General features: G+C 36.0%; 1 protein-coding gene across 3 annotated transcripts in view; it reads left to right on the top strand.

Moving 5' to 3' along the window:
* The window catches only part of STAC3 (SH3 and cysteine rich domain 3), a 385,666-nt gene extending 371,344 nt beyond the window's left edge, over positions 1-14,322 (top strand). For all 3 annotated transcript variants that reach the window (XM_044083624.1, XM_044083623.1, XM_044083625.1), the window contains one exon: positions 9,857-14,322. In XM_044083624.1, the coding sequence (XP_043939559.1) occupies positions 9,857-9,955 (99 nt within the window). In that variant the 3' untranslated portion in view covers positions 9,956-14,322. The remainder of the gene's footprint in view (positions 1-9,856) is intronic.
* The last annotated feature ends 3,103 nt before the right edge of the window (positions 14,323-17,425 follow it).

The following is a 17,425-nucleotide window of genomic DNA, read 5'->3' as shown; positions in this document are numbered from 1 at the left end:
ATATTTGGCACAAGCGTATGCGATTGAACCACGGCCATCAACTATTGGTCTGAAAGGGGGGGACTTTATGTCCTTATGGATCTTCAGACACCCAAACAGTACTGGTGTTTTGGGAGCTATCATATTTAAATATTGGTAAAGGTCAATGTCTATGGAACCTTCCACAAACAAGTCATCCAAGGTTGACCTTACCTTCTTGTAGGCTACATTAACCTCATTGATTGTTACTTGAGTGTAATTGGGAGTGTTTAAATGTTCCATCAATTTCTCCACATATAAACAATGATCCATAAAGACTAAGCCACCCCCCTTATCAGGCTTCATAACTCTTGTATTACAATCTTTAAGTAATTGAATAAATCCACGTTCCGTCATAGACATGTTAGACTGAACTGGATGGGACGTGTATATTCGCTTTTCTTTGATGGCCCAAAAATTAATTTCACACATCTTCTCAAAGGTGTTTAAACCTGGGTGAAGTGGTGGATTGAACACGCTAGAAACCCTCAAAGTTTTCACCATACTAACCATAGGTCCCATTGATATTTGGAGATTAAGTTTACGAATAAACAATTTTAAGTCCATTATAGTTCTAGTTATGTCAAAGGACTTCGCAGGTACAAAAGACAGCCCCTTAGATAAAAAGTCAACCATGTCCTGTTGGACATCTAAGGAAGTGTAGTTATGTACGGTGAAGTCCCCTTCACTACTCAAATGAAGAGAAGGCATTTCTTCAGTTACTAAAATGGGAGCTACCTCCTCTGTTGTCTTCTCTTATTCCTTACTTGTTGTTGGTTGTAACTGGGCTTCCTGTTGTTCTGTCCAGTATTGGTGCCAGCCCGAAAACCCTGTTGATTATGGACTTGTTCTTCATTTACAGTGTTAGACTGCTCCCTTGCATTGTTGTAATTAGGCTTTTTATTACCTCGCTGATTGTTACTATTAGAAAGCAGCCTCTCACTTCTCCTTAAAATTGGACCTTGTACTTCCTCATCTACAAAACTATCATTATTTTGATTATTGTTAGAGGCTGATGTTTCTTCGTCATTATCACCATTTACAACGGGACTACCATTGGAAACTTTTTGAAAATGAAGAGGGGGCGTAGGATATGCTCTTTTAAATAGATAAAAATTGAATACAATGCAAATATACAAAGTTCTTGCATATGACAGTTTAACCAGGAATTAAAGGTTGGTTAGTACAGCGTTTGTTTAATTAGGTACTTTTTAGTCCTTATATTCACACAAAGGAGAACTAAGGAATTCATAAGTATTTTTATGAATTTGACTTATTTAGTATGAATTTGATTTAGTGTTTTAAGTAGAGTATGTTGTTATTAAATTTGTGTAGTTCAGTTTTTAACATGTATACACACATAAGTGTGTTTTTAAACATAAGATGAGATAGGAACATATATGGTTTTGTTCATCATTTCCTGTATTATAAGTTAATGAGTTACAACTTGTTATATAAAAGTAGGCTGCGATAATATGTTGTTATGGTTACTAACAACATTGCTTAATTGATGACATCACTGACTTGATTAGATAAAAGGCATTGGTTTACCATATTTTAACTGTTTGTCTGAAGAAGGCTAGGCACTGTCCTAGCTGAAAGTGTAATTTATAATAAATAGCACTAACTCTTTTTGGCCGACTTTTATTGCGTTCCGTTTCAGCCTACTAGCATTCAAAACACATCATCCAAAGCCTCCTTTAAAGACCTCATCAGGCAACATCACAAGCAAAGTTGGCAGTGCCATGATTGCTCCGCAGGCTAGTGAAAGCGGATAACATATACATACTAAATCTAGAGCACTTGATAATAGTTTTCAATCTTACTCACAAGCACTGGCTAATCAACAATGTATACTATGCATGTATTCTACCTATGTTCCAGATTTCAGCTGTACACCACAAATCTATTAATTACCTTTATTTTTAAAATTAATATTTTTTTGTTTGTTCTCTCCACTGTAACTGTTTATGTGCCGCATACCACTGTAAAAACATGTCCCTTGTAATTTGTGTGTATACCGATCATGTCTAAATAACTAAATGTGTCTGTAATTTTTCTTTGTGGAGCTTTTCTCCCCAGGCCTCTGCTGAAAAAGGGCCTTTTCTGCTCAGAGACCCCCAGTTAACAAATATAAAATAAATAAATAAAATAAATAAAAATAAGTAGGGAGAGAGAGAGAGCATGGGGGCTAGGGGCGAAGTAGGGAGAGAGAGAGAGAGCATTGGGGTGGAAGTGATTTTAGTAATTGAAAGAATTTTTCTGCTCAGGATGAGAGAGTAGTTGGATTGGTATAGGTGGGGAGAAATGTAGGCAGAATAGTAGGGTTCTTTTTTGGGGAGGGTAGAGGTGATATGGTATGGTGGAGAGTAAGTGAATTCTGGGAGATAGGTAAGGAGGTGGAGAAGAGAGAGGGAGGGTGGAAGAAGACTCATGAGTAGTGGCTTAAGAGGCATGGTATGTGTGGTAGTGAGATAATTACAGTAGGGTAAGATAAAAGGTTAGGTAGGGTGTATTGTGTGGAATAGAGAAAGGTATAGTATTTTAAAAGTGCAGGGGTGGAGGGAATTGAGATAGGGTACAATAATTGGCTGTAGGGAGAAAGAGGCTGGGGGTGGGGTGTGATGTAATTGGTCAGAAGTAGAGTAGGAATGACTATACGGCTGTAAATTTAGATATAGTGGGTGTGGGTGGGAAATAGAGGCAGGATAGGGCAGTGGCTTGAGTCTGAATGGTGAGCAGAGCAGACAGAGACAAGTAGGTGAACAAATCCTGAGAAAAACAATCAGTGGGAAAATGGAGGCCAATCACAGATGGGAGGTGGAAAAGCCTAAAGATAAGTTAAGGGGAACTGCAAGTGAACACTAGGGGGATTTACAAGCAGCAAGTTTAATGGCCAAGTCCAGGCAGGTTTTGCTGAGCAGTTATACAGCAAGTTAAATAAAGTACAAAGAAGAGAGTTCCATGTGGTCTACATGCAAAATTCCTATAGGCAATACACATTCTTTAGACTTCCATTTGGTATTTTATGAGCAGCTAAAGTGTTTCAGAGAGCTGATGCAAAGATGATGGAAAGGCTTGGAGGTTTTATTAATGTTAGTGATGACAGAGTAGTAGGGGTGTTGACAAAAGTAACTGGTTTTATTAATTTTTCTGATATAATGCTAGTATGGGGTGTGGCAATATTACAATATCCACATGCTCTGGAAAGGAGATTGGAAAGAACACCATTCAACACTGTCACTAATGTTACAGAGAAATGTGATTCTATATACATCATCAGCTAATAAGACAATGCAGAGTTTTTGTCAACATCCTCAAAGTGTTTAGATATGGATTACATTTAAAAAAGCAAGCTTAGTATTGTAACAATTCATTAAATGAAATGTATTATTTCTTATTTAATGTGCTCTTTATTTTCCATATTCTCCAACACTGCTAGAAAAGAATGAAATTAAGAAATCTTGAAACTAATCCATCTCAAAGTTTAACTGTGTTTCTGAAACCTAGTCTACTATAATGTATAGAAATGAACTTATTGAGACCATATAATCAAGTTTCCATAAACACAAGCATCAAACCCCTCAAAACACAAAAAAATACTTTTTTACATTTATACAAGGTGTCAAGCCCCCCTGCACCCTGCACACCCCCTGAAAATTATATATACCAATGCCGACATTGTACTATAGTGAAGAAAAGGGTACGTTTCCTGATCCTCGCTGTACAGCAATCTCCATTCAAAAGCTTTGAGTTTTTAAAAACTTGATCATATGGTCTCGACCATTTGAATTTTGAGTTTCTGAAAACTTGATCAGCTGACAGGGATATATATATATATATGTGTGTGTGTGTGTGTGTGTGTGTGTGTGTGTGTGTGTGTGTGTGTGTGTGTGTGTGTAGGGTCTATATTAAATAGACGAAAGATAAAAATTTCGAATGCTCACATGAACGTAAATTCAGCAACTCAAAATCACTATTGTGGGGGGCTGCACCCCCCCGGTAAATATTTATTCCAACCCTGAGATCATACTACAGTGAGGAAAGGGCAAATATTCCAGTCTTCACTGTACTGCGATCCAAAAAAATAAATATTGAGTTGCTGAATTTCCGTTCATGTGAGAGTTCAGCATTTTGATCTTTCATCAATATAAAGTAGACCCTACATATATATATATATATATATATATATATATATATATATATATATATATATGTATATATATAGTTAAATTTTATAATCTCAAAATACTGAAATTTCAAATTTCAGTATCTCGAGACTATAAACTGGAATTTTTAAAATAGCGAAAGTGCATAATCATGAATTAGAATATCTAAAATTCGTGGTTATGGCTTTATGCTTCGTTACGTCCGTGTTTTCTGTGGATGGTATATGGTGTCATGTTTGGATGTAGGTGTGATTTAAGGTAAGTAAGTGTTTTGTAAGGGTTTTGGGTGGGAGTTTGAATGTTTGTGAGTGTGTTTGTAAGTTGTACGTGTGGGTTAGGGTAGGTATGTGAAAGTATGAATGTGTAAGTGTTGGATGTGTTGTTGTTTGTATATGTGTGATGTGTTTGTCTGTGTGCGAGGGACTGTGGAATGTCTGTGTGAGAGTTTGCTGTCTTTTCCTGTTTGTGCTATCTTGGAGTTAGTATATATAAGTAGGGGGGTGTGGGGGGCACAGGGGGGCTTGCCCCCCATTTTATATATAGTGTAGGTTTGTTTGTGTTTCTGTGTTTGTGTGTCTTTTGTTTGTTGTGGTGTGGGTTGGATGATGTATGTGTTGTGTGGTGTATGGTGTGTTTATGTGCATGATTTTGTGTTTTGCAGTTTTGGGGTTTTGGGATTTGGAACATTTGACTTTATGGTCTCGAAATACTGAAATTTGAGATTTCAGTATTTCGAGATTATAAAGTGAATCCATATATACATACATGCATACATATAAAGTCTGTTCCTTTTACTGGCACATCAGTCAGATGACCAGGTACACACCTTCTCCCTCCTGCCCCAGGAGTCAGTCAGTTCCCGTTTCTGTTCCCTGCTATTGAACCTCCTTCCTCACATTTTAGTTAATAGAAATACATAATTTTTGCTTTTAAATGTAGCAAACAGTTGGGTATTTCATTAGTCTTAGATTATTTTTTGAATCCTGTAGTCCAAAAAATGGAAGACTATGTTAAGGATTCATGGGATTTTTTTGGACAAATTTAGACAATCTAATTTGAATTATAGTTTTGATAATACAAAGAATGTTATTTTCACTGTCAACATTTGTTCACTTTTTACAAGTATTCCTCATGATAAGAGAGTGGATTATGTTAGAGAATATTTATATAAGACTGGTCATTTTTTCTAGTAGTGAAACATATGTTTGCTGTTGTTTGTTAGATATAATGCTGCACAATAATTATTTTTTGTTTAACAAAAAGGTTTATAAACAAATACAAGGGGTAGTAATGGTGTCTGCAGCAGCCCCAGCTTTTGCTAATGTTGTTCTTGGTTGGTGGGAACATTTGATTTTTGGAACCCATTGTTTCTTTATGTAAAATAGTGCTTTAAGTTAGATTTGTCAATGATTTGTTTTTTTGTGATTAAGGGTAATATTGACAGTTTCCATCATTTACTAAATATAATTAATACTAAATCAGAATTGTTGACATTTATATGAGGGAATTTAGGATCTGTAGTTAATTTTTTGGATGTAACTATTAAAGGGGGCACTATTGGGTTAAAATTTGATAGCTAAGTGTTTAGGAAAAACAATTTTTAATAGCTATCTGCATTATTTGAGTAATCACACGACTTATATCAAGAACAACATTCCAAAAGGCCAATATATAAGAGCTTCTAGGATGACTACAGATGATAACGCTTTTGAGAGTGAAGTTAACCTTATTACCAACTTATTTTTAGAAAGAGGATACAAAAAAGAATTGCTAATTCGTATAACAAATGAAATTAGGAACAGGAGAGAGAAAGATTTTCAACCATTTTTAAGTTATGGATTTAAACAAACTTAAAAATGTGTTAATAATCAGATAGATCATCATGTAGTCTGTCGTTTGGATATGACCATTGATAAATTTGACATTTCTTCTATTATTAAGAAAAATTGGAATATGTTACAGGGTAACTCGGACCTGGTTAGAACATTAGGTAATGTCCCTACGTTTACTGATAGAAATAATTACAATTTAAAAAGATGCTTACAAAAAGATTATTATAATGATATTACCTTAAGCATGCATACTACAAGGAATAAGAGGATGCACAAATGTGGTATTTACAGTTTGTAGATATATTTTAGAATGGCAGTTTGTTAATTTGAAACATTTAGATAAAACTGTTCCTATTCTTGGAGTTTAGAATTGTAAAACATCAGGTACCATTTACATTGTTGTATGCCCACATTGTGGGAACTTTTATGTGGACATGTCTACTAGAAGCCTGGAAAAGCATATCAAGGAACATGTTTATGCTGTTAGAACAAAGGACAGGAATAACGCTTTATACATAGTCTTATTTGTAAACATAGCAAAAAGTTTTTTTTCCTATCTTGGAACAAGTACCCAGGGACATCAGAGGAGGAAATTACAGGGATAAGATTAAACAAAGAGAGAAAGTTTGGCAATTACAGTTAGGGGCAGATAAGGTACCTGGAATGAATGAAACCATTAATTTAAAATGTTTTCTGAAAAATATAAGGCTTAAAGTTAATAAATAAACATATGATAGGAATTATTTAAGTATATTTTTATACATGTTTTTTATATACTTTGGTGCAAATGCTTTCTAATTTACATACTTTTTAGTGGTTTTTAATTAAGTGATTGATTAAACCAGCTTATAATGTGATTAGGTTGATTAATGATGTTCAGTATAAAAGGACTTGTTTATTGTGTATATTTTGTTCTGAAGAAGTCTCTTGGAGACGAAAGTGAAGATTAAAGTCTTTATTCACTAATACTTGCAATTTGCTTTTTGTTCAAAAAGTCTTGTTGGATTATTTTTGTGTTACTACTCATTCAGCTGAAATTAATAAAGGGGAGTGTGAAGGTTTGTGTGTTGGTTAAGGGCAAAGGAATATGTGAGAGAATTAATTATTAAATACTTGATTTCAAACATAAGATAATTTGGGGAATTCATTTTTAGTTATGGGGTGGGGAAAACTAGGAAATTAAGTTAAGACTTATATAAAGTATACCTCAGAAATTGATTAGGCAGCAAGTAGATAAAGAAGAGAGATGTCTTTTTTAAAACCTTTTAAACTTCTTATTTATTGTCTGTGGCAAGTACTTTTATAAAGAAGTTATTGTATAAAGTTTTTCATGCATAGATTTTTTAACCTCATTTTTTAACATCATTGTATGTATTTTAATATATGGAATGGTTACATGATTTGAGATATTTGGCATCATGCATTGTATTTAACATAGTATATATTATTATTTATGTTATTGATAGTGCATGTTTTCATATTTACATATTATAATTGGTTGTACGGTTACAAAATGTAGTTTATTATTTTTAAGGTAGCAAAGTGGGTATTGCTTTAAGGTTTAATTAATTAATTAGTATTCATTATCTATTCAATTATTTTGGGTATATGTGACTGGGTTTTAGGTATTTCATTCATTTTAAAGTGTTCTGAGGAAGTCCCTTTTTAAGCTAAGGGAAGAAAGCACTTAACCTGTGGATTTTAATTGTTGAATAAACTTTCTGCATCTACAGTGGTTTTGTTTGTCGTGTGTGGACTGGCTTTACATTCCTGTAGTGGTTCTCAAGTCTATACTTTTATAAGGAACCCAAACTATGCATGATCCAGTGGAACCATTAATTCTGTGACACAGAAAAACACATAAAACTATTTTAGCAAATCTTACCACCCGGACCATTTTCCTGTAACTTGGCCTCTCCTGCTTCCCTCACCATGATTCTTAAGACTTTAGAAACTAAAAAATCATGAATAAATGCACAAAACAACCTTTTGTTCCCTACCATTTGTAACACCCTCCATAGTCAAATCAGACCATAAATCGGTCATATTCACTTTAAGACTGAAGCTGGAAGCATCATGCAATAACCCATGCTCTAACCCTGAAACAGACTATAAAGGATAAATTCTGATAAAATCACTTTAGCTAGCAGATCTAGGAGGCACTCTCTCTGATATCCTCCCTGTGGGAGGAATAAAGACACCTTGTTGAAATTTCTAGTAGTTTATTCAGTTAAGCAGGTAGATGGATGAGTGTTCTTGTTCTCAGGGTCAGGCTCAATAGCCTTGTAAATTAGCAGGAAAGGGAGTCTCGGGCCTGAGATGATGTTTGGGATTGAAATCTTCTGCATCCATGCCAAACAGTCTGAATTTAAAAGAGAAGCTTGAGAATGAACAGAACTCAACTCAGTACTCAGCTAGAAAAAAAAAATCTTCCAGAGGTCTGATGGTCAGCCAGAGTTGCTGTTAGTATGGAGACTGACTCAGAGCAGCCACATCAGTGCTGAAGGAAGGCTGAGGTTGTAGCTGATATTGAGTTTGACTCAGCTCAATTTCAGGAATCAACCCTCCCTGAAGCCTGATTTTTAACCCATAGTCAGTGTTGAGGTGAAGATTGGACCTGAAGGAAAACAACTCCCAAGGAAGCAAACAGAGAGGGTCAAGGAAGGAAGCCCTGACAAAGATAAAATCACAGCTACAACTGACACCAAACCCAAAAAAGGGCTGGTGAGATGGTTAGACTGAGAAGGATTGGCTTGATTGTCACAAAAAGCATTTAATATCACAAAAAATGTGTAAAAGTACAAGAGTATTATTTGAGCATCTATAATGTACTTTAATTCAAGCATCAAGCACAAATAAATATTTGAACACTAATAATACATTTGTTTCTGTTTCAAGCATTGTACACTGCTAAGAAAACATTTCTTGTTATTATGAAATCAAAGACTGACTAAATGGAACTTCAGAAATGTTGTAGTACAATAATGTACAAAAAAGGGATCTAGTGAGCACCATAACAATTAAACAATGTTTAATGTCTAAGAGCAAAAGGAACACTGACAAAAACAATAGATTCCCACCCTCAATAGCCCCAAGAATTAATAGCATATATGCAGTAAGAATCTAATATTAAGAAAAGGGCCAGCTCCAGTGGAGGAGAAAGACATAAGTAAAACTTTCTAGCACTGACCTGAAAACAATAGTTAGTTGTTTTGTGCAAGCTGGTAGTAAACTTTTACTGTTTCACTTTTTCCCATTGCAGTGTGAGCACAGAGTTGGCATATATAAGTTAAGGATGTGGGGCCACAGGAAGGGCTAGCCCCCTGCAGAAAGAGAAATAGTTTTTGTGTTTTTGTTATTTTTTTCACTTTCCAATAATTGTTGATAGTTTGTCTTGTGACAAATCACTGGTCTTCACTTTTAGGTCAGATTTTCAGCTTTTGTGTACTGACTGTTCACTTCTTTTAATGTGGAAATTGAAACACATGATTTATTTTAGCATTTCACATAAAGTGTTACACAAACTGGCGTCTGATTGTTTGCCAAACAGTAATGGATATAGAATTCATCCAGTTATAACAATTCCTTTGATTTTGTTCATTTATCAAGCTAATGTTTCTGGATTTTAATGACCCAGACCCCTATTTTGTAACATCATGAAATTAGCATGCAAAATTCCAGAAAAAAAGCATGGTTTCCTTTGCAAACACAACAAGTAATAGTATTAACATAGCTGGGGAAATTAATGAATCTTTCCCTCAGATCATTACACTAATCTGTTATTACTTAAGGAATGTATTTATGGTAAACATTTTTTATTTCCTCTTTATTTAACAGATTGTTGTACAGAAGGGTGAAGAAGTCAATGGCTATATCAAGGTGTTAACAGGAAGAAAGGTGGGCCTATTTCCTGTGGACTTCCTGCAGGAGATCTGAGCATGCATGAATGGAAAGGACCGCTGTATGTACCAGCAGAGAGAGGAAGTTCATCTCTCTGGCAAACAGCCAGTTGTAAGGAAGGCAACTAGAAATCTGAGGCAACCACCATCAACGCAAAAATATTTTTAGATTAAATATCATGACAATGAAAATAATTATGCTGCTGTATAAAACAAACAAACAAAAAACAACCAAAGCAAACAGACACAAAACAAAATAAAGAAATGCACAAGACTGTCCTGACAGCCATAAGATTGTGAAGCAATATTCTAACAAAGCTGTACTTACAGCAGTTACTTTACTGCATAAAAACGGTCATTATTCTGCAAACCACGAAATAAACACGTGAGACTTAATTTGAAACCAGATATCTTTTTGGGAAACCTGTCAGTGAAAAAAAAATCAGATACATGTAAAAGCACAAACTGACATTTTTTTTGTTAAATGTTCTTGGGATTGAGCTGCTGATCTTCATTCTGTGCTTTACTCTGCAACACTGGATTGGTTTAAGGCTTACAGCAGTGTTTTATTCAGCAACGTCAGCTCCATATAGTCTTTTGATCATTAAAACAAAATAACCCAAGAATAGTGGTCTATCTCTCTAGTTACCATATTTCTCTTGCTTCCTTTTAGTCTGAGCAGGTAAATGCAACTCTGTCTGCTGGCTTGGCTGTCTGTCTATCCATCCATCCATCCATACTTACATTCACACTCCATAAGCTGCAGCTTGTATATGTCTGCATGTGACCATATCTGTGATTTTCTTTTCCTGACTTGTTCTTTATCAGTGTTTACCTTTCTGTTTGTCTTATCACTGCCACCTACAACATTTGTCTGTGTGCAGCACGCCTTTGTCCTTGTGTTCATTCGTTCATGCATGGCTACAGTATATCTAGCTCTTGGTTAATCTAGCTTCAGGCTGAACAGGTCAACTCATCTGTCTAGGGTTTTGGAATAGAGTATATACTCTAACCCTGTGTGTGCCAGATTAGAAGGTAGAATTTTGGTTATGCAAATGCCATTTTCCCCTGTAATTGCTTTTGTTTTGATAGAACAAAAACAAGTGATGTTTATATCATAGGTCTTCACTCTGTAGTGAAAATTTAAGGTAGATTGTAGAATCACAGGTTCCGAGTGTAGAAGGACAGAACCTATTAGCAGGCTACTGCAGATGTGATATGCCCAACACAGGTCAAATATAAAGTAATGCTGTAGTACAAAATCCAAATTTATTGCAGTTGTTACCAGTGCACATAACGTTACTTCTTCCTTATACCACTGTGTGCACTAAACAAAGTAGCCGCAGACTGGGCAGTTAAATAATGGAACCTCTGAAAAGTGAGCAGCAGTACAACTCCAACATACATAAATAACTCTGTATACTTCTCATTTAGTTATGTGTGTTTGTGAAGTGTGGTGCTGATGCAGAGGACTGGCAGGCTGAAATCATGTCATATTACTATATACACAACCACATTACTTCCCAGCCTCTATCACAGTGAGAGGCCTTGAGCATTTACTATATATCACAAATGCTCCTGGGTATCCCCAGAGAAGAAAAATGCTACCTGCATCAACACATTGCTGATGAACAGCTAGTGGTTACTAATGTGATTCCTAAATTCAGGACCCACCATCACCCAGACAGGCACACACATACAGATATACACACATATGCTGTAATAAGCATGAGATGGTAAGCATGAGATGGCATGAAAAGTTTCTGTTTTGTCGTATCATTTTTTTTAAATTTATTTGATAAATGGGCAGGTGAACAAGGCCAAGTGTCTTATTTTCAGCAATGACAAAAATGCAGAAGTCAAAACTACATACACTTAACATATAAAACAGAAAATTGAGTTTCTGACAACAGAATAGAATAAATAAAGTGCAATATGGTCATCATCAACATCCTTTTAAGCTTTGACTCTTAGCATGTAGCAGTCAGAGAGCAAAAGATAACAAAATCAGATGTGGGAGGGGGAGGACACATTTACTGCAGTACAGCCTGCATTTTGCTTTGCTCAGGATAAACAATTACAGTTATTAATGAAAGCTAGCAACATAAATTCTCTTCTTATTTTGATATATACAATGTTGTGCCATAAGGTGGCCCCTATAAAAGTGAATAGGTGATGATGGAGGGTGATGTTTGATGTTTGGGGAGGAAGAGGAGTGGGATGTACATGTTTGTGAATGCAGAGAAAAGCAACTTTCTAATAAGGGATAGAAGTCAAGATTTAAGAGTGTTTAGATTCTGACCAAGAAGAACACTGTTGATTTAAAGACTGATGCACACACTTTGACTAACTTTTGCAATGACTCATATATCCCTTCTGCAAATAACACCTTTTAAGTCTTCAACCTTTGAATCTTTTTGTTCAAACTTACCAGGGTCTCTGCTGAAGGCTGTGATTTCACTGGAGAAATTAGCATCATGATTTGAGAAACACTGCTGTAAGTTTTTTTGGATGGCTGCTAAATTTATTATAAAGCAAAATGTAAGTAAGTAAGAGCCAGCTGAATAACCTTTTGCTTTGCATTTGTGTACACAGTAAGACTGCCACGTATATAAATGCATTGGAACCACACATGCAACAAAAATTTCATTTTGTAAGGTTTATGTATTAGTGATGCAGTCAGTTGCTACCATATTAATGTTTGTGCAGAAAGTGTTTCATATGGCAGAAAAAGTGATGTCATTTAATGGGTTCACCGTACTCAAGCTCCCCAGAGATTCACAATGTGCGCACCTTAATAATGGATGCTATACCACACAAATAACTGTAAACAAGGTGTATATGACTGTAGGTAATATTATAAGCAACCAACAGCCATGGTTCTCACGTCCTCATTATTTTATTTAGATAACAAGATCTTTGTAATATTCTGTCACCCATGTCAACTTATTACCAAACAATTTGTGGTTCTTATTTTCAGCACATTCATTTCTTCTTACCTTAATGCAATGGGATGGAGTCCCCTTTCAGCTAAAAGGACTACCTCACTACTTGCTGGTTCAGCACATTGAGAGACAAAGATTTAGACAGCTACATACTAACAACCATGGCGGATGGTAATTTTCTTTAGTCCATTATTATGCCTGTTATGGCAAGAAATCTATGTTTGCATTCATTGTGTAGGTCAGCTGTGTGCATATTTGTGCCCAAGCATGTACCTCTGGCTAGTGACCTGCCACAGCATGCCCCCATTGTGGAACTGCTATATGAACAAGACTAACTCCTAGGTTGCAATGACCCTATGGGAGTTAATCCCACAGTAAAGACATTCAGCTGGTCAGACCCTGCCCAGTAAAGCCTCCTGCATACAAACTGCTTGACACATTGGATCAGTTGCTGCACAGCTGTAAATCTCATACCTGCTCCTGAGGGATAGCTACCAATGACCTTATGGGAAATCACTTTCAAATATGTAACCTCAGAAAAAGGCATTCATTCATTTCCCAGCAACACTGGGGAAATGGCTTTATGAATACTGCATTATAATAAAAAAGCATATCATTCATTCATGGTTTATGTTTTGAAAGTTAGATAGTGAGGTTTTGAACTGCAGAAATAAAGACTTACTCTTATGTTTTGGATGGTCACATTTGATATAGCTGAAACCACAGTCTGCTGCCAATGACATAGTTATATATTAACAAAATTATTTTAAGACACCTGAGTTTGAACTAAGAATTATTCTTAATCTTTCATTATGTATTGTATTCTTAGATATCACTTTCAGCATATTAATCACCATACAGTGTGACTCATTCCTCTATCATTATTGCTTGAACTGGGAATGCAAGAACTCAAATGTGTGCACCCCCATTTTTCCACATTTGGTAAATGTATTTTCTTTATGTCAGGGTCAGATTACACCAAAGTGTACAAATGGTTTCTCATGCAAAGAAACACGTTCTGGTGTCTGCCTGTTTTCAAACATTTGGTTCAATAAAACTTCTGGAAAGTGTTTTTCAACAAGCGGGCATATGTTTTGCTGCCACATTTTTTATTCAGAGTTCACTAAGCATCTGTGGGATGATAAATATTTAAGGATATTGCAAGAATTGGTATTGACTAATACATAGGGTGAGGTATAAATTGTTCTTTACACTGATAAAGACAGCTCAATTTGTCACTCACAAAGGCACTAGTTTATGGGGAAAAGGAGACAGTTCTGAAGCTGTGCTTGTATTCATCTGTAAACATTTAATCAAATATAATATTGCACAATGAAAACAAACATTTTGCACTATGGAAAACAGTAACAGAGGAAATAATTTATGGGAAACCATATATATAAGTGTACAGAGACAGGCTGTCACTTTCATGAAATAAACTTGTTTTTACTAATGTAAATGGTGTGTGCATTGTACAATTCGATTTTCTTCATTCAGATTAAACTATAATCATTCCAGCATCTTGTCCACTAGGCCCACTTGCTACTTTCTTGCATCTAGTCAGTGGCTAGACATAAAGCCACTCGCCAAATGTCATGCTCAAAATACTATGTCTTATTTTCTTGGTAGTATATACTTTTACAGAACTTGTAACGCAAGTGAAGTGATTAAAATCAACTGAATCAGTTCTGGGGTGAATAAAGTTCAGGAAACTGTGTTCCACAGGTGCATTTTTAAAAGTAGCATGCTAAATGCTTATAAAGCTGTCTGCTTAAGGTTAAATAATGTCACCCTGATATACCTCTCAACCTGTTATCTCAAGAAGTCTGGACAAACACAAAAACACTAAGAGGAGAAATGCCCAAAAATAATGGCAGATTTTAAATATTGTTCTTGTAAACTCAAGCAGTTGCTAGAATAACAGGTTTTGCATAGGTGTACACTTTCTGAAGGATATTAAGTCTGAAACTCCAATGTCTGTCTTTATTTAGTGACATCAGTCCTCAGTGATTTGTCAGAAAACCACAAATTTTATGAGGAACAGACTAAAAATGTGAGTCAAAATCTGGACATTCTGCAACAATGTGGACAGCTGAGAGGTATGCACTCTGATGCTCACTGCTTCAGTGCACACAAACATAAACACAATAAACCAAAAGCCAGAATGTTACACCTCACCTAGGACTGTGACCTTTACAAAAAGTAAGAGAGGTGGCAGTTGGGTCAGTAGAGCTAAATACTTTAACTCAGAGTTCCTCATACATTGAGGTGAGACATATTTAGTTAGGAGTTTAGGTTCGCATTGCTTGGGTTGTTGTATTTCTGTATATGCAATTCTCTGCATTGAGACAATGTTATGCCACTCCATATAGTAACGACCAGCTGAGGTATTTTGTGAAACAGTTTTAAAATATGACACTTCTAACAAAAGTGAAATACTAGAGCTTTAAAACTAATGCTCATTTTCAATCATCACGTGGGCAGCAATATTCACTGTGAATATGTATTCATTCTGAGACGGTGCTGCCATGCCAGAAAACAACTTCAGAGTATTTCCTCAGGTGAGGTGAGTAAACAAGAAACTCTGATCGTGACTATTGATACCACACCTGTCTCCCTTATTCTTTTACTTGCTTTTTTTAACTGCTCTTCCTTCTACCATTTAATTTGTCCAGACCACTACTTGATAATTTTCTGCTTCTCATGCTGTCAGTGTGTGTTACATGACTTCTTTTAAATTAGAAAGTCCCAGTTTTCCCCCTGAATTTCCCTTACATGTATTTCCTTTCATATTTCTGTTTATCTTTGTCTCATATTTTCTGAAGAGATTGCTACTATTTTATTCCTATCCCTTTCATAATGTGATTTTTGTGCTACAGTCTCTTCCTCATCTTTCTCTCACCCCTCCCCCAAGACCCACCAAGTGCACACGTTGTCATTCACTTACCTCTTTTTTTTTTTCCTTCTGTGTTCATTAAACATCATAGTTTTCTGGACTGCTCCCACAAAGTCTTTGATTTCTGTCTGACATGGCTCTTCCAAAAGTGCACACAACATTCTGAGTGAGGTCTTGTCTTACATTTATATAAAAGACTAAAATAAATTAATCTGTTTTTATTATTGGCTCATAGTTAAGTACTAGGCTAGCTGACCTTATGGGCCATTTTAAGCCTACCCAGTTTCCCTTTTTGTGCTCAAAATAACCTATCTCATTTGGTTATAGATTGGCCTTGCCCATCCCATGGTCGATGATTATATATTACCCCTAATGAGAGTAGCTCAGATCATACCATAGATAATCTGAGAGACCCCTTGCATGGGATAAAGTTATTGGGAGCTGCATCTGTCCATTAGTAGTACAAGGGCAATTCTGTGGTCAGTATTCTGTTTTCCATCCATAGATCTAAGTTGTGTTTTAATATGGGCAGGATGAACTTTGTTTTATGTGGATAGAGAGTCTGTTCCACAGCAGTGTTATCTTCTGCGAGATATATCTGTCCCTCCAAACTGTTCTGTTGATGCTGCACAAGAGGTTTAGATCCATAGACCAAGTATTTCTGATGCCATTTCACTTGCTGATGTGCAATAAATGCATCAGTAATGGGTCAGATGATGTCTTGAATGCCAGACACAGGTTGCCTCTTAGCAGTCTGCAGGATACTGACTATAGTGACAGAGCTTTGAGTTGGCCCATATAGGACATATTGTTTAGGCCTTGTATCTTTTTAGTAAGGTATCTTTGTGTATGTTCCAGTTGTTGCATGTATCTGGATGATACATGCCAAAAAAGGCATCACATTCAATGATTAGCCTAAAAAGGGCTGAGTAAAGTGGGACAATGACATTCCTAGGGATAATCACTTTGTTTATAAGCTGTGCAACATAGAAGGACTTTCTTACAACAACAGACACAAAAGTTAGGTCACTATCCACATAAGTTCCCAAATCCTGAACAACTGGATCAACTGTTAGGGACATACTGTCAATGTGGTAGTTCCTTGGGTTAGATGACTTCCCAAAGGATACAATAATGCATTTTTTGACATTTACTTTCAGTCCATGATTTTGGCACCAGTTACATCACTTATTTGTTTGGAACAAACCTTCTTGCAGGATGGATACATGATTTGGGGATTCCATACTGCTCCTAGCTTAAAGTTGTCTACAAACTTAGTCAACAAGAGCCCTTTGGTACTGGTTTTACTTCAAAAAAGTAGATGACAAAAAGAAGAGATCCAGCACAGAAATTCTGGGGGACTTCAGTGGTGGCTGGTCTATTTGTGGAAGTAACTGCTCCTGTTTTGATTATCTGCAACCTAACTGTGAGCCAGCTGGTAATCCAGTGGGTGACACAGGTGTTTATTCCCATTTTATTTAGCTTTTCTACTATGCCTACAGTGGTGGATTTAGGTCTTGGTGCAGGGGCGCACTCCCTCCCCTTTTTAACTGCAATACAAACTGGTACCAGAATTTTTTCTGAAAAAAAAAGAAAGAAAAATTGTTCTAAGATGCTTCTGTTTAAATAGGAAAATGTGCCACCAAAAAGACACATTTCTTCTTTA

The sequence above is a fragment of the Protopterus annectens genome, chromosome 9.part0 (genome assembly GCF_019279795.1).
Source record: "Protopterus annectens isolate FY-2018-M chromosome 9.part0, PAN1.0, whole genome shotgun sequence".
Classification (NCBI taxonomy): Eukaryota; Metazoa; Chordata; order Ceratodontiformes; family Protopteridae; genus Protopterus; species Protopterus annectens.
Note: the sequence above shows the minus strand (reverse complement) of the source record. Positions and strands in the feature narration are given on the sequence as shown.